The sequence below is a fragment of the Netta rufina genome (genome assembly GCF_964035555.1).
Source record: "Netta rufina genome assembly, chromosome: 5".
In the NCBI taxonomy this organism is placed as follows: domain Eukaryota; kingdom Metazoa; phylum Chordata; class Aves; order Anseriformes; family Anatidae; genus Netta; species Netta rufina.
In genome coordinates this window covers 62,538,020-62,557,743 of record NC_140128.1, presented here as the reverse complement: position 1 = coordinate 62,557,743, position 19,724 = coordinate 62,538,020, and the positions used below count along the sequence as shown (strand labels likewise).

The window sequence follows — 19,724 nt, the reverse complement described above, 5'->3', positions numbered from 1 at the left end:
GCAGCTTGACATCTTTAATATATTCTGGTGTGTTCACTGCCCAGGTGCGACCTCCGTGAGGTGCTTCTGTCACTGGTAGAGTAAGAGCAAGTTTTATAAAAGCAAGTTTGGGGCAAAGCAAAGCTTCCAGCTTTTGTAACAGCTGCACCCATACCTGGCAGTCACAGCAAGTTGGGTACAGCAGGCTCGCAGGGGCAGCAGTTGGGTTTTATGGGGACCAGCTCCAACAGCAGCTCTGTTCTACCACGACTCACGCAGGGGACAGCATCCGTGACAGCTTCTGATTGCGGCCACTCCCAGTCAGATCTCCTTGGCTCTAACCACTTCATTTGACCTGCTGAAAGGTGAAAAATCAGTTGTCCACCCTTTCACTCATTAAACAAAGTGATTTTTATTGAATTAATAGGATTTACAAGAAATGTATTTTGTCTGCAACCATGTTTATTGCACTAAAAAGAATCCATAAATAACATTTCAGGACAATCAATGAACCAAATGAAAATATCGGCGAGGGTAACTGTACAAGTAAAAATTTTCCCCAAGTCAGGAAACTTTAATACAAGACAAAGCTCGGTAAAAAAATGTTGATACATCCCTGATTTTTTTTCGTGGTGTGGTACAGCTGGTTGGTAAGCTGGTTAGACAATGCTACAACCTTCCCGTGTGGCTGGGGCTCATAAAATGCAGCCTCCCAAGCATTTCAGAACCTTTGAAGAGTTTGCTTAGTGATATTGGTCTTTAAGAAGGTACGAGTATTTCGCCCTCTGACTAACCTCTGTGAAAACTAGTAGTAAATCTAAGGTAATAATGCATTAAACAAAGTAAAAAATAAGGCAACTCAGGCTTCATTCTCATGAAGCACTTTGAGAGTGATGAAATCAGCTTCTGTACGGTTCTAGTACTGAGAAGTAACAGTGCCAGCGTTCTGTACATTAAAGCTGTAAACAAGGAACAGACCTCTCTCTCAAGAGGGATACAAAAAGTCCAGAGGGAAATACACCAAAATACTAATTTGGATTTTAACAATGTTTTGCATCCAGGGCATTTCTTGTAATTGCATCTATTGCCGTTTAAAAATATATAGTCAGCTTCTTAATAATACAGCCAACTGCTAGAAAAAAGATACCAGAATCAAGTCTCTGATCAAACTCCGTAACTCCATGCTGGTTTTCAGAATAACAAACTAGTTTTTGTATGGAAAAAGATTAACAAACATTTTTCATTTTATAAACAATACATAATACATGTAGAAAAATATTCAAGAGGATAATAACAAAGGTGCAACGTCAACAAAAATAAGCTGCCTTTTCAACCAAAGCACTTTTTCATAGTATGAAGTGTGGAAACTTTTTTTAAAGCTCGTAGTGTCCTCGGAAAAGTCTATTAGGAAGAGTTGTTAGCTTAGAAATTCTTGCCGTGCTGCTGGGCATACCACTGCTGCCTCTGCTTGCGATGCTCCAGCTCGGTGAGGAGGGCCTGCCTGTACGCCTCGTACAGCTTAACGATCCGTTCCAGTTCTTTCATGAAGAGCAGCTTCAGCATGCCCTGGTACGTGTCCAGGTCCGCCAGCTGGAAGAGCTCCCACTTCAGGATGTGGTCATACCTGGGGGGAGATGAGTAGGAGATGATTATCCAGATGTCACTGTGTGTTCAGTGAAGAGCTGACCTCACAGCTGCACGGCCACTCATCAGCTCTGTAGCCATCTACAGCCTGCATTGATTAGCACGTTCTATGTGAGGAAATAACTAATTAACACCTACAGACAGTGAGCTGTGGCTCCAAGTGCACTGGAGAAACACTACTTAGAGCTAAACTGCAGAATCACCCATAATATGCCAGATTACTTTTTATACAGGTAAATTTGAGAAGTACTACAGATCCTCTTAACTGACTACACAAACACTCCCCAAATGCATTTTACACCTTGGTTTAGAACATCAGTTCTGTTACACAAACCTTGAAGATTTAGCAGTAAAACACCTTTTAAAATTGGACTAGGCAAGAAAAAATGAACTATTTTAACAGCTTATCCTAGTATTCCCCAGCAAGTACCTCCCAGAAGGCAGAGCTCTGCAGGCCTGCAAGTTCTCCCTCACAACGCGCTTTTGTTTCCACAGCATTCTCGTTCCAGCCTTAACGAGCACTCTTGGACACTGCCCTGCTCTTGGTTAATTAGCAGCAATAATCTCAATCAGTGTCTCCAACTGCAGGTCATGAACCTCCCAGGACAGCAGACGGGGGGATTAGATAGCACCAGCGAGGGCTGAGGGAGGGAGAAGGGAGAGAAGGAAGCCCACAGATGTTCTCAGTCCTCACACTGGAAAAAAAATTGAGCTGCTGTGGACCTGGGGAGGTCCCCTGGAGAACTACACGGGCTAAATGCTGGCTGGCCAGGCACCCTCAGCCTTTTTCATTCTGAAAGCCTCCTCTCCTCCACTGCTTTTCTTACAGGAGCTGCACTTACCGCCAGCGCTCACTTTAATTCTTATTTTTTTAATATGGAGCAATTCTGGAGTGCTGTTTGTACTCCTAGCGCTTTTTCCAACTGCTGAAGCCTACAAACATCTCCTTACGATCACCCGTCTGGCTGTCGAAGCTGCTGCCACTAGGTAGCTATGAGCTCCATGCAACAGGAGCCTCCTTGAGCCTCCCTCATTTCGCCAGCAGAGCTGCTGAAGTTTCCCCAGGGCTGCGTTTTGTGTCCTGACTGCCAACCCACCCGCGTGAGTAATCACGGCCATTCTCCGGTAATTTTCCACGATCCAAACTGGCACTGCAGCTGCACTGAACAAGATGCTGGTTTAGGGACATTCGTAATGCAGAGGGTTGTTCAATCACACGTTAGTCAGTGACTCGCTTTCATGCCATAAAAATTCCTCAAAGCTTGTTTTCCCAAGTTTAGTGTCTATAGTATCCATTTCCCTCAATATATAAACCACAGGAGCTATCCGACCCCTTATGGGTGGATTTTTGGGTGGTCCTGAGTGGACCCAAGCATTGGGCTTGACGATCCTTGTGGGTCCCTTCCACCTCGGGTTATTCTGTGGCTCTTCTAACGCAAGAAGCTATCAGAACAGAGGCTGTGCGTGGGAACACGTCTGTGCTGAGACTCACTGAGCACGCTGCCCGTACACTCCATGTTCCAATAGGCTCCACGTTTCCATCAGCCACTTTTTAGCTGCCACCAGATCAAATTATATGGAAGTTGGGTTGCCTCCAAAATCTATCCACCCCATCAAGAAAACAAACTTTTTTTTTTTTTTTTTTTAAATGTGTTGCTTTTTGTGCCAGTGGTGGAGAAAGGTTTCCAAGGTCCCAGTAGAAAACCAGAATTTCTAACAAAATTTTTCAACAAAATCGTGGTAATGCTGCAGAGAGAGGACTGCAGGTCTCTGGCTGGGACCTGCCTCAAGTCAGCGTGTCTGAGGAGTGGCTGCGTTACCAGGCTGCAGTGCGGGCACCCCTTATATGCGTAAAGAAAGTGGCACAAGGGCTTCAGAGAGCCAGGCAGATACCGAAGCCTAAAATAAACGGGCTGTTCCCTTTGATGTCTCCAACCACCTCAAGGTGATGACTGGTGAAGTCTGGCCAGGAGAGCCCCAGCTGGTGGCCATGGGGACACCGCCTGGCTCCAGGAGCAGACACTTCTCATGGCACGCAAGGGATGGGGAGGCAATGAGTGCCCCCGGAGCTGTTTCTTACTCAGGTGGTGGCACAAGCAGGAAAGAACAAGCTACACCGCATGCAATAATGCATTTGCACATCTCCTGGGACCTGCAGCTAAGAACAGCCCCCTCCCTTGATTTTAAATTATCAGAGTGCCAAAACCGTGGTTGTTCTTTAGCTCTTTGAAACTCATTGCTGGTGGTCTGTGATACAACTGGCACATCGGGGCTGCTTCTCCGTGGCAGCTTCACTTTGGCTGCCGAGAGAAGTACTGAACAGAGGAGGTCTAACTAAAGATCAAGCCACCAGCAGCACCTTGACAGGAACGGACTCATTCCTACCCAAAAAGTGGTGTAGGGCCAGGAGCACACCACGGAGATGTCTCGTGGAACAGGGCCCAGAGTACCTGACCTAGACACCACGGGCATTTCGTAGAGGGGCAGCTAGTCACAGAGCCAGAAACCAAGAGCACGTTGGCAAAGGAATCCTGCCGAGCACCGAGCCTTTCCTCCTGGGCAAGGAGAGGAGGGCTCACCACTCAGAATGCTCCGTCCCCAGGGCTATTCCCAGCAGACAACAAGAATTCAATACAACATTCACTTTTCACAAAGCAGATGGTGAGCTGCCCAAAATATTTACGGCCTCTTGGTTACAGCTGCAAGGAGAAAGACCTGGGTTCTGATCCTTGCCCCCAAAGTCCCACGCACACACTATGGCACTGTTAGAGCACCTGCCCCACTGGTCTTCGGGACTTTAAAACTGAACGTTTATTCATCTTTTGAGCCTGGCAAGGGCTTAAATGCACGCCAGGTGTCTCGATTTCACTGTGAACATTCTGGTAACAGTGCTTATGCTTTCAAAAAAAAGCCCTGGACAGATCCTGGGACAGAGAGGGAAAGGGTGCTCCAAGGTGTCACCAGTACCTTGGGATTGGAAATCATTATGCCTCAGGTTATTATTAGACCTCAAAGCCTCTTTGCTGTCTGGTGAGCCAAATATTTTCTTTTTGTTCTTAACAGATTGACTTTTTCACTAAAATAGTGAAACATTATGGTTAACACCTGCCACAACTCCCCATTAGATCTTTCCGGTGGTCAGAATGCTTACCCTTTAGAAAAACCTGTCAAAGTAAAAGCTGTTACCTATTTTTGCTATAATACCTACTTGGCTTTTCCTCAACATCCAGCCTTTAGTCAGCTAATCAAGCTACAGCACCAGGCATCCATAACAAAATATACCACAGTGATCTCAGTGGAAAACAGCACTATCAATCAACAAATTTTATAGGGAATTTCAAATAGCAGATCCCAAAAGATACTCCCCTACTACCACTATAAAAGTGTTCTGCCAGCTTTCATTTTTGTGCTATAAAACAGTAAGAAATGCATGCAGTTCTCACACTCAGCTTTTAGGAAGTGCTGTTTAAGAACTTACAAGCATCACCAGGTTTTCCCCTCAAGCTTTAAGCCAGTTGTTTTCACAACAGAGGTTTGTTATCACAATTACCTTTGTAATGTGTAAGTGATCTTGATTTCAGTAACTAAAAATATTTGTCAAATGGCCTATAAGAAGCCCTCATGCTGAGGTGACACCAAGCCAGTTGCAGTTTCTACCTGTCTTCCCCACTTTTCCAGTATAAAAGTGCATAAAACAGGATCTGCTTCTTCATAGAATTGTTTGAGAGTTCCATGAACATTCATATTATGACCAGAACTACTTTAACAGAAGAGTTAAAAGGATATAGGCAACTACATGACTTTTGGTTCCTCCGAACAATGCCAATTCTCAAACACGGAATGAATTAAACATTTCAAAATGTCTCAGCCTATTAAAGGCATTTCTGAGAACCTTATATTGCTTATCCTCAAGTTTCAGGAGAAGTACCGGCAGGAATTTACGCAACACAGACTGAAATATTTCAAACTGCACTGTCTAAATGTGCCAAAGACCTAAATAAAGAAATACAGTCACAGCCAAAACCTGGAAGTGTTTCTAGGAAATAAGTCCTCTCATAGGTTACAGGAACTTAGTATGTCCTTGGTGTATAATATACTGCTGGATTTTAGGCAAGCCCAGTAGCCACAAGGAGTAATTAAACACTTCCAAATTATAGTTCAGAAGCAGCTACAAAAATATTTCAGCTGGAAGTCACTGATCATACGCTGCTTGTGAATTTGCAACTATAGACTGCCCTGCTCACTGCTGTAAAAATCAGTTTCTCCATATTTCCCTTCTTCTGAAAACATACATGGTTTCATAATTACTGAAATATTATCTGGATTTTTTTCATTGCTTTTCTCTTTAGTCTTTTGCAGAGCTGAACCCATCAGAGAATGTTTCATTATGTTGACTTAAATCTCTTCTTGGAGGCGATTCCCTGTTCCTAGAGGGATGTTTCTTCAAAAACTAACTTTTTATCACCACTTAGTAGTAATTAAAGCTTTTGTTTGGAAACAGATTTCAGTCTGAATTCAAACTACAAGTTCTCCTTCACAGTTACTTTTTTTTTTTTTTTTTAAAAAAGGAGTAACATAAGAATTAGGAAGTTAACACCCTGAAAAAAAATATATTTTTTTTATAAGCCGTTTGGTGCCATTCTCACAAATACACTGACAGTAAATCACATCCTACCAGTTCTCCAACATAACATTCTGCAAGCCATGGGATCTGCAGGAAGTACTGTGATGATTTTAAGTGATGCCTAGTACAAAGCAAGCTAATGTGATGACAGAGTCTCCAAATCTTCTAGTAAGATGACACAAATAAAATTGGTCATACTTATTACACACAATTTTCAACTGGAAGAGGAAAGGGCCAAATCCCTTTAATGTGCAGATTTTGGCTCTACTTTGGGGAGATATAAAAATCATACATATAATAATGGTTTAAACCATAATTTAAACCACATATATACATTATATTATTTAAATAATATTCATTATAACAATAATTACATCATTATACATTAATACCATAATATATATTATATAGGGTGAGATTATATCTATATATGGTTTAAAAAGCATCTTTTGATACTAATTGTTGGATGGCTGATTGCGAGTAACAACAGCAAATTAGAAGTTTAAATGTTTAGGCTAGATCCTCAGCTCATAAAAAGCAATGGTGGTCCACTGAATTCAGCGTGGCTTTTTTTAATATATAAAAATGTGGGATAAAACCAAAATATACTTATTTTGCATTTGCACATCTGCTAAAACTTCACCCGTGCAATTACAGGCTGGGAATATTAAAGCACCTAGTTTTGTTTAAATCATATTCCTGATAACATCCCTGAGAGTGTTCAAGGCAAGGTTGGACGTGGCACTTAGGGACGTGGTTTAGTGGGTGACATTGGTGGTAGAGGGATGGTTGGATCAGATGATCTCGGAGGGCTTTTCCAACCCTAATGATTCTATATGAAACCATCCAGTATAACTTCCTCATGCGCTGTCAGCATCAGTTCTTATGCAATTCAGAAACAGACACCAGCTAGAGTTCTTTCAGCCATCAGAACTCATTTGGTTTCCTTCTAAACTAGGCATGAGTAATTTGGTGTGAAAAGAATAAAGAAACAAGCTCACTTCACGGGAGCCCTGGCGTAGACCTGCAGCCAGTCCGGAATCTCGGCGGTGTGGTAGGGATTCGCAGGGACAAGGAGAGGCTGGCTCCGCTCTGCCTGCTGCGGCTGGTAGGTCACTGGGGGAGGCTGGTCATAACGGGGAACGCTGTACGAAGGAAGGCAGAGGCACTCAGTGAGCTCCAAGCAGGCATTATTTAATTAGTAACACCAATGGACAGATTAATACAATCTGCAATCTGTTAGCACGCTGCACATCTTGCTCAGGACCTACTGACCTAGTGCCCGCTACCTGGACACTACAGCTGAAAGGAAGTGTTGTCTGGTTTGGAATGAGTGAAAAGGGAAACTCAACCAAATAACACACCATTTCATATTTTAGAGCAAGTGTATTCAGGCAGCAGCTGATACGTTACTCCATTTATAACAAATGACATCCTCTTATGTTTGTTTTTGTGTGTCACACGTTAAAAAAAGCTTTCTCTTCCTGGGAAACAGTAAAAAAAAAGATTGAATAGCAGAAAGTAACTGGTAGATCTGGTACATACTAATTTTATTTTACCTTTGAATTTTATGTAGCTAAAATACCTAAATTCATTCTAAAGAAGACAATTCATAGTTCAGATTATAGATGCCACTTTCCAGAGAACCTCCAGGAACATCTGATCAAGTTTCGTTTCAACCAACAACTCAGTTCTGTTCTCAGCAACTTGGCTGTTTTACCAACAGTTGAGGAGAATGGTTGCTTTGTTTTAGTGAGTTAGGAACAATATCCTGTTTCTAAACTTAAGATAGTAACAGATGAGGAAAAAAAGACACTAACAATTATAACAACTTCTAAAAATCTTCGTCAAGGACCAGTAAAGCTTACTTCGAAAAGTAAGATGGTTTTGGCATATTGTATGTGAGGCAAAAACAGCCCCACTTTCTCAGCTGGGTTAGGAAAAGAACAATCGTAACACACAAGACTGATGTCATACCTGGGAGCACAAGGATGTTTGTACTGAGCTCTTTTATTGATGTGATCCACGTAATACACTCCAAATTCTGCTGACTCGACTCTCTCCCATCCCGGGGGCAGTCCCTCGCGCTCGAGTGGGTGGCTCCAGTGAGTTGTATTAGTGTTATGATCTATATAGTATTTCCTTCCTCTAATAGTCCAGTCCACTGACCAGCCAGGAGGAAGAGGCAAGTCTTCAGAGCTATGATTTGTTAAGTTTCCTAGAGATGTAGCAGCAACTCTCCCGATGCCTAACAAGAAAGGGAAAACAGCATTTAGTCAAACCAGTAATAACCCAAACCAACGTTATGTACAAAGTCAACTTTTTCCCCCCCTGCATGATGCAACTGAACTTTGAACGATACCATAAGATTTACAGCATGTGCACTCGTACACTAGTAAGAAAAAAAAAACAAAAAACATCCTGATGAAGTCAAAATAGCTATTCCCCTTTTAAGTCTCACATGTTTTTGCTCTCCTCCTACTCCAGGATCACTGGCCGGCTTCGTTCAGACAGTGAAAGCCTCCTTGCTTTTTCAATTAAGAGATGTATTTTAGCATACTCAGCAGGGATAAAACTCTTGTTATCGGCTCAATTTGCTGAGCAGAGAGCCAACATAACATTACAAGTGTTAAAGCTTCACCTAAATGAGTTTCTGTTTATACACTATTACAGATGCATCAGAACTATTTACCTACAAGAAAAAAAAAACAGCTTTTTTTCCTAGTTTAGTCAGAAACAGCTAACTAGAACAGTCACAGGATACCAACAAAGCCTTAACCCTTCAAAATCAGTAGCTTGAAGAGGAAAACCAAGCAGAGGGAAAAGGTTAGCACTGCACTGACAGGTATTAGTGATGAGTGTGCAATCAGCCAAAAGCCACCATCAGTAACTACAGAAAACAGAGACACCAGATCCACCCAGGATCCTGCAAAAGCCCTTTGCTGAACAGTTCTGCACACACTGAAGTTTGTGTTGCCATGCCTTCTTTGCCAAAGCCACCCATGCCTGCTAGGCTAGCTAGCTTATGTGCACCCCAGGTGGGACAGTCAGGCCGCCTGACCACGATCCAGCCAAGATTTAGAGGCCTTTTTTTTGAGAGAAAGTCACAAAATCTCCTTGTTTCTTCCTCCCTTCCTTCCACAGATCTTGGAGGGGCATTTCCTGCTCTAGCAGTCCGCTCATCTGGTTCTTCTTTAGTACTGAGCACCTGCACTTCATAATGCTAACAAGGCCCATGCAAAATGGTAATTTCCAGCTCTCTCAGTGAAGCAGGCTGCAGTAGGAGAAGACTTTCTGCAGCAAAAGAGAAGTAAAATGACCTAGGTCAAGTGTATTTTGGGTTGGGAGAACTGACCCAAAGCAATACCTGATTTATTCCCCACCTCTGCCCCGCAAACACAGCAGGTTTATGATTTATAAATAACCAGTTAAAGAGACTGCTCATGATTATTTTAAAATAATTTGTTCCAACATACACACGGCTTTTACATTATCAAAATTAGTGTGCTGGATGCCGGGAGATGTACTGAAGAAACTTCATTCCATTTCCTCTTTTCCTTCCCTCTGTATACTGGGGATACTTAGGTAGGTAGGTTAAAAACCCAAAGAAAACTTACAGAAAGTTCAAAAAAAAAAAAAAAAAAAGAACACAAGTGGCAATCAAGATTTTCACTGGTGTCTCATCTTTTGGAAGCCTGTGCTGGCTCAAACTCACCTCTGTTTTAGAGTAATTACCTTCCATTACCTGTAACTCTACAGTTACACAGTCTGTGGCTTTAAAGAAATTCTAATCATCTTCTCAAACACCTCTATTCGATCACAGAACTCAGAGTTTGTGTATCACTATTTCCCTACAACCAGGAGGAGCAGTATGGGAGTCACTTTTCCTACCTTCTTGTAAGTCAGAAAGTGACTCCATCACACCCACCTTGTTCAATGATCAAGTGAATACACCCCTTTCCTTCTCTTTTTGTGTTCTTATTTTTGAGAGCAGAAAGAAAAGGCACAGCCTCTCCCATCGAAATCGTATTACTAAGATGAAATTTCAGGTCTGGGCTTTAACTGAGAGAGACAACACTTCAGCAGCACCAAAGCTGTTGTATTTCCCAGGTAATTTCATAGCTTGTTTACTGACTGTGTCACAGTCCAATCTATAGCATGCCAGCCAAGGGGTGCCTGTTTCTAGGAAGATACAAGGCTGGAAACTTCTTGTTTCATCCTGTTTCTAGCCTTGCCATGTTCTAAATTATTGGCCTTAAAGCATCTCTGCTTGCTGGGGCGCTCACCTACTCGGTAGCTTTAGGAAGAAAAGTTAATAGCAGCCCTCATGTGACAGCTCCACCTCTCATTAGGATTAAGCAAGCCAGACCTTTACTTCCAGTGAGGAGAAACATCCTAGACACTTCCTGACCTTTAGCAGTACTGGGGCCAGGGAGACTATTTCAGGCCCTAGCTACAGTTATGCCACTGTTTTTGTTTTCATTCCAGTGACAAAATACAAGCGCTTCGGCTTCTTGGAAATACTGCACTTTGGGTAAACAAATTCAGTATTTTCCCCAATCAAGTGAGCTGCTGTGTTGGAATTCTGCATGAACAGCAAACATTAAACCACCACCACCAGATCGAACACACAAAGCTGACGGGGGAAAGAACTTTCATCAAGGTATAAAGGTATAAACACACTTTTCTGCTCACTGTTAAAACCAGCACTTTTTTTTTTTTTTTTAAATGAGTTCCTCCCACTTAAATTCTAGCACGATTGCAGCAGAAAAATACCAGTACAGTTATTTACTGGGGGTAAAGGTTAATGCTTTTTAACATCTCAACTTGGTATTAAGAGTTGCACAAGCCAGGATGATGAACACTGAGCCATCCCCTGCACCAGAAGCTCTCTTGACACAAAGCCTGCATTTCTTCATCCAGAAGTCAGAGAAGACTGGGAGATGCACTTGGGTAAAGACAAAAATCAGATTCTGACTACAGAAATTACCCAGAAAGCACGCTGAAAAACAGTGCTACACACCCTGTGGAAAGGCAACATGGGCAGTTCTGCTTTTGTCCCTTCACTAAGTTCTAGCTCCTGCTTTTACCCCGTGTATGGGCTCAGTGGGCATTACCTCCCCTTAAAACCAGGCATCACACTGAAATGTCCTGCAGACTGGAAGTTTTCAGATGTCAGGTAATATTCTGTGTCTTATGACCATCAAGCCATTATGGCAATTAGTATAATTTAGCCATTTGTTTATATAATTAGAGTTACTAGAGAACAAAATAAATTGTATCCTATTTTCCTTATAAAACTCAGCAGATGCTCCCTTCAAGGCAGAATGAGCACATGTGTATGAGGAGTAGTTCCTGCTACATTTCAAATGAGAGAAGATGAGCATCTATGTTCAGATCTATACACCTGTAAGGAACAGTAAGACAGGACCACACTTCAAAAAATAACTTTGTACATCATCTTTCCCAAAGCATTTTCCAAGGAATCAAACTATAAGAAAGCCTGAAGCCATCTATTGTGAACATTGCTTTTCTGTGTAATACTGCCCAAGTGGGATATTCTTCTGGGTTTTAATTTCAGGTGAGGTCTTAGCCCTAAAACATTTTCACAGCAGCACAAAGCTTCACATAGGTGTTTACTACCAAGGCTATTCCATGCACTATGGGCCTGTACTATATTTTAGTAACATAAAATTATCTACAGGAAAAATAAAAACACATAAATTTACAGCTTGAACCATTTTTGTCAAAACGTCTAGTTTAAAACCTGTGACTTTCCTCTTGATGGAAGAAATTATCTCCACTTCACCGTAACTACTCAGGGTTTTGTTACACACACTCTTTTGTACCCATGACCAGGCAGAAATTCCAATTCTTCCTGCTTCTCCAAGGAATGGCATTATGTAAGTTATCTGCTTTTTCCTAATGTTAAAAATCTCCTTCACTCTTTTTAAAGAACAGTGCTCATCATTAAACACTCTCAGCAGCATTATTAAATTTCAAGCAGAGTCTCCAATGAATTTAAATTTATGCAATCGTAAATCCTTTTCAGCTTGTATCTTTGGAACCTGCCTAGTCTCATTTGTTAATTCCATCTCCTAATGCTTGTAAAACACAGTATCTTCAATTTAAGGTCTTGAGTGAATTGCAAAGTAGCCTAGAGTATTATTTGCTGTTCTAAAGCAAAAGAAAATCCTGTTCAAGTTTGCTTGCTTAGGAGCATCACCATGTATATTCTCAGCATTTTGAAAAAAGAAGGTGCCAAGGAGCAACGATCACTTTAATTATGAGAACTAAGATTTAAAAAAAAAATCGGTTTTAAGTGAGGCCAGGTCCATTATTCAGCCTCTTTCTCAACATCTTCAGGAATGGAGTGTCTTAACACCAGAGCCCAAAGCTTAATTTTGAGCACCATATTCTAGTGCACCCCAAGCTATTCCCTTAAAAATCCACCTTTGGCTAACGATGTCACAAATGGGACAACTCTGTAGGATCTTCTACAATGGTGGAAGTCTGGTTGGTTTTTGCTCCGTTAATATGGAACAATGCAACCGTGAGTGATGGGAAGAAATACTTTCATAGGGCAATACAGGAGCTTTAACAGAAAAGCATTCTGCATAAGAAAGTCAAGCAGTTCTTCAGTTCATCAGCAATGGTAGTGGAAAACACAGGAGAAAAGTCCTACCACCAGAGCAGCCCAGCAGAAAGAAAAAAGGGCAAAGACTCTGGAGAAAGTCTCATTTTATTTGAGACACAGCTAACATAGAGAAGTTTTAGAGGCTATAAACTCCCACAGCTAACTTCAACCAAAATTCATAGTACTGGAGAACAAATCTAGCCAAATGCAAGGCCTTCGTATTTGTCTTTACTTAGGTCAACCGTTTTGAGAGCTTTTTCCCCCCTTTCCGTAATGATGCCCAAATCATCTCCCTTTCCCTCTTCAAACCAGGATAAGAGACAGGCAGAGAGAGAAATGTTTGTCTTTAAGGGAGTGAGTAACAATAAAATAGCAGAAAAGTTCTGGGCCTTCCTAATGCATGCCAGAGCTCCTGAAGGTACTTCCTGAGCACAAGTACCTCGATTGTCAGAGGGCACGGGACATTCCAGGCAAGCATAAATTAACGAAGGGGACACGACAGGAAGTATTTTGAGAGCTTCCAAAAATTCGACACTGAAATTACCGCAGAATCAGCACAAAGAAGAAAAGGTCAGGAATTGCCATGTTAAAAAAAAAAAGGTGAAGTGTACACACTTGAAAAGAAAAGCCCTGCTACTTTAACTCTAAAGAGAGTCCTTTAAATAACTTGTATTTCTTGATTTTGCTCTCATGTTCAATATGAATAAGTTTGCAATTCTGAAGGGGCACAATTTAACACGAGGTGAACCTCCTTTCAACTAAAGCTCACCAGACTCTCCCTTCAGAGGGAGAAATAATTTTTCTCCTCTGACATCACAGGCAACTGCTTACAATACTACACCATAAAATCCCTTTTTTAAATCTCAGCAATTTGCATATACACAAGAATTATTCAGCTTACCGCTCAAACAGGTACAAATAACTCTGAGGTCTTGGTTACAAGTTAGTTCCAATCTATACTGTAGGTATAACTTCAACCACAGACCTCCCAAAACCTTTAACCTAGAAGAGAGGAAAGAGATGTCGAGGAAAGACAGGTAAAGTCTCTTAGAATTAAGTTTGAAATGGACACTTGGAAAAAAAAATAAATAAAAAAAATAAGAAATTGCACAGAAGTAGCTAAACATACAGAAATAGGAAATAACTGAAAACATTTCTCAGGAAAACAACTAGCACTAGTTTGTTAATTAAAAATAAATCTAATGAGAATGAGAAAATGAAGATATGGAGAATTGAATCATGCAGAGAGAGAAAACATGACTTCAAGGAGAAACTCCTATGAAAGGCAACACTGTCACCATCAGCTTCTGAAAAATCGTGAGACTTGGATAAAGGCTTTGCCAACCACTTTGGGTTGGAGGATGTCAATGAGAACACATTTCAAGTTATCACCAAATTATAGAGTGGAATTCTTATTCTGACCCAAAGCTGGCACTCCCATGCACATTTGGTATCCAGACACTGCTCCTCAAGGGCCATCTCAGCTGTAACCCCCACTAAATGAATCATCACTCACCGCTGGTGATTACACCTTGTGCTCATCAGGCAACACCTCTTCATCAACGAACCCAAACCAGAACACAACTGAGAGCACTTTCTGGGAGAGGAGGCAAGAGGCAGCATTTACAGACCACAGCTAATGAAGGGGTGTGCATCACGCTTTGTACCTGTGTTATTAGGCAAGTTTATAAGCTGCAGTCATCAGTGATCCTGCTGAGGAACAGTTTCAGCTAGGTGAAACACTTAACAACACTAAAAAAATGTGTGAGAACTCAGACAAAGACAATGAAAGTAAAAGGCCTGACCCAGTACTCTGGAGATGCAGGAGAAGAGGAATTCGAAATTACAGTGATTAGTGTTGCTTAAGAGAAACACTTAAGGCTTGATGACAATGGATGGTTCGAATAAAAACAAGCTTAAAAGTGAGGCAAAAGAAACAAGATGTCATGGGGTTTTCTTGTTTTTGGACACACAATTCTTCTACTGAAAAAAGTAACAGCAACTCTTGAGAAGACACAGGGAAGTTGAGGACACAGGTCAATGCTCTTACTGCAATGAAACCTCAAGGTGGAGTTTAAGAGTTCATATTCCAGGTTGAGATGAAAGGAAAAAAACAACAACAACAACAAACAAAGGAAAAGGGCTCACACTGTCAGACAAGACATTCACCTTTTTGGTTTCTTCCTACAAACATGTGACTGAATACCCACCCCTTACCAAAAGTGTGAAATCTGTTCAAACTGTTACAACATCTGAGGAAACGACAAAGACCAAGCAAATACCAGCATGTCCTGTATGTTTTCCAGTGGCTAAGAAGGCATGAAAACAAACAGGAGAAAAAAGCCTTATGAGAAAGAAATGTGTTGCTACAATCGAGAAAAATCTGGCTGTGAAGCTCTACTTTCAGCTTGTTCTAAAATTTGCTAGATTAACTTCATCTTCAGACTAACAGGTGGAGCTCCCTTTCCACTTCAACACTGATCCAGTTCTACAAAGCAGCAATATTTTGGAAGACTCTCAGCATTAGTATTCTTGTTTTAAAGGTCACATTGGTTTATGAAGTCCTCCCCTCCTGCCTCCAGGCCCACAGCAGATGCAAACAGGTGCTCATTATCTGGGCCAGGTAAATGTTTAATGACTGCTGGCTGAAGAACAGCTGACAGAGATGGAGGGCTTCCATGCACAATCTCGATAAATGCTGGCTTAATACATAAATCTAACAGCATTAACAAGGATGGAGTAGCCAGCCTTAAACATTAACATTTCAAGATTTACTGGCTGACAGCAGTACAGCTAACATTACTTTTCTGCTATTTTTCACTGAAACGTTCCTGTAGTAAAAAAAAAAACAAAAAAGCCCACACATCACAAACACCAAAGCACTGTCAGCTTGTAACTCCATGCGCTCTGTCAGCAGCCATAAACGATGACATTTTTAGTTGCAAATTTGTTCTTCTAGACAGGAGATTTACTATTTTGTTTACAGATTACAAGGAATGAGCTAGCAGCGTATTATTTACAGGTCTGAAATGTTTCTTTCAGACTCCTCCTCGAACGTAGTGTCAGCAGCATACACAGTGCTCCAATACCACCAGATTTACTGCTTTTAAGGTCACCTTTCCACAGGTAACATTGAAATCCTAGATTTTTTAATTTCAGCAATACATTCATGACAGTAAGAATTCTTCTTCAGCATCATCACAGGCAATCAAATACTTCTTTCTGAAGTATTTAATGGATTCTTTCTTTCTTACTGCCTTGTTGCATTAGAAAACAAAGACAGGTTCCACTGAGTTTTTAAGTATGCCTGTTTCCCCCTCAAGCAATATTACAAGCTAAAAAAAGTCAAGGACTAAGAAGTCAATTTGAGCACTAACTACATGCCAATTTGCTAATTATGCATAACAGTCATTCTTCTCTTTATCTGACATCAAATAAACAATTTTTTTCATTATAAAATAAAAAATAAATATTTATAATAGTAACAACAACAAAAAAGCAGCATTATAGTTTAGAGCTGTTGGTTATTCCATACACCATGAAAACAGCAGCTGTCCCCTAATGAGTAAAACTGCTGGCTCACTAGCAACTGACTCAACATGGAGAACAGAACTGCACATAGGTTTGGGATTAAGATAAATTTGCTCAAACTTACCTTATTTATTCCATAAATCAATCACTGTCTACAGGCAATTGAACTGTTTATACTAAGAAGTGTCAACACATACTCAGATCATAGAAATGTCACTGAAAGGAAGCTCTGTCCTACAAGCGTAACTCAGAAACATGACTACAGATAGACTGCCACACCAAAAGCCTTTCAATAGCATTTAAAAACCAACAATTAATCCACACCTACCTGAAGTGTGCCTGCCATGATTCTGGGGCATCCTCTGGAAAAGATCACTGTTGTGTTCGTAATACCTGTAGTCCTCATGCAAGCGGTCATTTAACTGCCGTCTCCTTTGGGCATCATAAAAGTGATCGTAATAGTAGCAACGGGCACCGGCGTCTCCATTTTCCATAACAGAATTAGCTTCTGTTAAAAAGGACTGGGAGGAAGAGCCATATTCTCTAGGGACATCAGCTAAACTTCTAGCAAGATAGGAGGGTGCAGACAGTCTGTTGCTTTCACGTCTCATTATTTCATGAGGCGGCCTCTGCACTGGAGTTCGAAGGAAGCTCTGGTTCCTGGAAACAATTCCATCTCCCCCAGCAGCATACGCGGGCGTGGAGTCAGGAGGACAGATATCAGTTCGTCTTGGAATGGTTGGACCGTGGCGGATAAACGAAGGCATCAGATCTGTTATAGAATAAAAGAGAAATAAGAACTGCGTGTGCATTTAATGTATTTGGCTAGCTACACTGCTCGATTTATGCCATGGAAATGGGGAAATTCGAATGCCAGGATCCCTTTAAAGCAGCTCTAATGGACATGTGAGTATAACGGTAACGCTGCAGCGTGCGCTGCCACAACAAAAGCCACACACCCTCTGCCTGCAACAAAAAAAGCGCAGTTTTGGCAGCATAATCGCAGCTACAAAAACCAACACACGACACCTCCCACCCCCTGTCTGTGGCTTACACCAGCCAGGCTTCATCGCTCTCCTCCCCGCACGGCCCAGAGCATCCACGTACCCTGCCTACAACTGAACCACGCACGGAATTTGTCCTTTCTCCCTTAAATATGAAGTTTGGGCAGCAAAACACTGCCTTTTTGTGCGTGTAAATTGTCAAGTCATTGGAAAAATTCGCTTTCTCCTTCAGATAAAGGAGCTCGGCACGTGAGCGCTGACACCCCCTCACGCAGCCCCACAGACAAAGCCTCGCCCCGCTCCCACTGCCTTCAGCATGGCTTCAGTATCTGCTGCCCTTCCAGGTGAGCTAACTGCAAACACCTCCAGTTTAGAGGGAAGCCGTGCCTGTTATTAAGCCTATTAACAAAGCCCTTGTGAAGTTATGATTTAACGACCTGCACCACGAATTCAGTGCCTCCCAGGAGGGGTAATCAGGCAGTTTATGACAGGCACCCCACGGTTACATCACGGCGAGCAGCAGCTGGGTGAGAGGCCTCAGGCCGCCAGATACACCCACAGGTTGATTTAAAGGCCTTAATGTGCATTAATTAAGGGCCAGGCCGATGCGACCAGCCTGGGAGCTGGGTGTTGGTGGTCCCTCAGCTAACCCAACCACCACAACACCTCACAATTCACCTCCTTTTCCCTTCAAACACCCACAGCGAGCACCTCAAACGCCTGCTCGCTAATTTTCCACAAAAACCGTGACAAAACCGACCCCCCCTCCCCCCCGGCCCCTTGACACTCACTGCGGAGCAGCGGGCTCGTCTCCTTCTTCACGTACTTGCCCTGCACCTCGCCGGGCTTCGAGAGCTCCGTGCGGGTCTTCTTCCGCGACAGCATCCCCCTGACCGGCCCCGCATACCCGGCACCGGCCCCGCCGCCCCCTCAGCCCCCGGCCGCGCTCCCTCAGGGGCCGCCCGTTGAGGGCCTGAGGCGCGGGAGGGGAGGGGAGGGAGGGGGGGGAAGCGCGTGCCCGACCGCGCGCGCGCCCCCGCCGAGCGCGCCCCCGGCCGCGCCCACCCCCCCCCTCAACGCGCCCACAGCGCGCGCGCGCACGCGAGGGGGGTTGTGGGGCGCCGGGCCCCGCCCTAGGGGAATGGCCGCGGGATGATGGGGGGGGCACAGCGCCCCCGCGCGGCGGGGAGGGCGCATGCGTAGTGTGTGTGGGGGGTGATAGGAATGGTGGCCGCCCTTCCCTCAGTCACCACAAAACACGTTACAAGATTAAATTTACTAGAGGGGAAATAAGTTATTTAACTTATACTTGTGTAATTTATACTTCTATAAGTTATACTTGTATAAGTTATATACTTATAACGTGTACTGTGAAGGGGGGGGGTCGCTGGCAGGAACGGTGCCCGCCCTTCCCTCAGTCACCACAAAACATGTTAGGAGATAAAATTTACAAGATTGGGGTGTAAATTATTTAACTTATACTTGTGTAACTTGTATAAGTTATACTTGTATAAGTTATAACTTGTACTGTGGAGAGGGGGCACTGACAGGAACGGTGCCCGCCCTTCCCTCAGTCACCACAAAACACGTTAGGAGATTAAATTTACAAAATGGGGATATAACTTATATAATTTACACTTGTGTAACTTATACTTGTGTAAATTATACTTGTATAAGTTACATACTTATAATGTGTACTGTGAAGGTGGGGGTGCTGACAGGAGCGGTGCCCACCCTTCCCTCAGTCACCACTAAACTAGTTACGAGATCAAATTTACAAAACGGGGATATAACTTATATAACTTATACTTGTATAACTTGTATAAGTTATACTTGTATAAGTTATAACTCTTATATACATACAACTTGTACTGTGAAGAGGGGGGCGCTGACAGGAACGGTGCCCACCCTTCCCTCAGTCACCACAAAACACGTTAGGAGATTAAATTTACAAAACGGGGATATAACTTATATATTTTACACTTGTGTAACTTGTATAAGTTATGCTTGTGTAAGTTATATACTTATAACTTGTACTGTGAATGGGGGGGGCGCTGACAGGAACGGGGTACCTGCCCTTCCCTCAGTCACCACAAAACACACTACAAGATTAAGTTTACAAGATGCGGATATAACTTATATTTGTGTAGTTTATACTTCTATAAGTTGTAACTCTTACATACTTACAACTTGTACTGTGAAGGGGGGGGACGCTGACAGGAACGGTGCCTACCTTTCCCTCAGTCACCACAAAACACTTTAAGATATTAAATTTACAGGACGACGATATAATTTATACTTGTAT

At 42.5% G+C, this 19,724-nt stretch overlaps 1 protein-coding gene across 1 annotated transcript; it reads right to left on the bottom strand.

Moving 5' to 3' along the window:
* Positions 1-403: 403 nt before the first annotated feature.
* Positions 404-18,483, bottom strand: SAV1 (salvador family WW domain containing protein 1). The gene is made up of 5 exons (XM_084287438.1): positions 18,211-18,483; positions 16,744-17,187; positions 8,225-8,495; positions 7,249-7,392; positions 404-1,603 (listed from the first exon to the last, which is right to left on the bottom strand). Exons 1-5 carry the CDS (start codon positions 18,302-18,304, stop codon positions 1,402-1,404), a joined length of 1,155 nt encoding a protein of 384 aa, XP_084143564.1. The 5' UTR covers positions 18,305-18,483; the 3' UTR covers positions 404-1,401.
* Positions 18,484-19,724: the final 1,241 nt, after the last annotated feature.

What these genes read in the sequence shown, in the direction of transcription:
- SAV1 (XM_084287438.1), bottom strand. Translation starts at nt 18,304, where the DNA reads ATGCTGTCGCGGAAGAAGACCCGCACGGAGCTCTCGAAGCCCGGCGAG. An exon ending in GACGAGCCCGCTGCTCCGCA is followed by an intron (nt 17,188 to 18,210) that starts GTGAGTGTCAAG and finishes ATTCTATAACAG; the next exon opens with ATCTGATGCCTTCGTTTATC. An exon ending in TACGCCAGGGCTCCCGTGAA is followed by an intron (nt 1,604 to 7,248) that starts GTGAGCTTGTTT and finishes ATCTCCCCCCAG; the next exon opens with GTATGACCACATCCTGAAGT.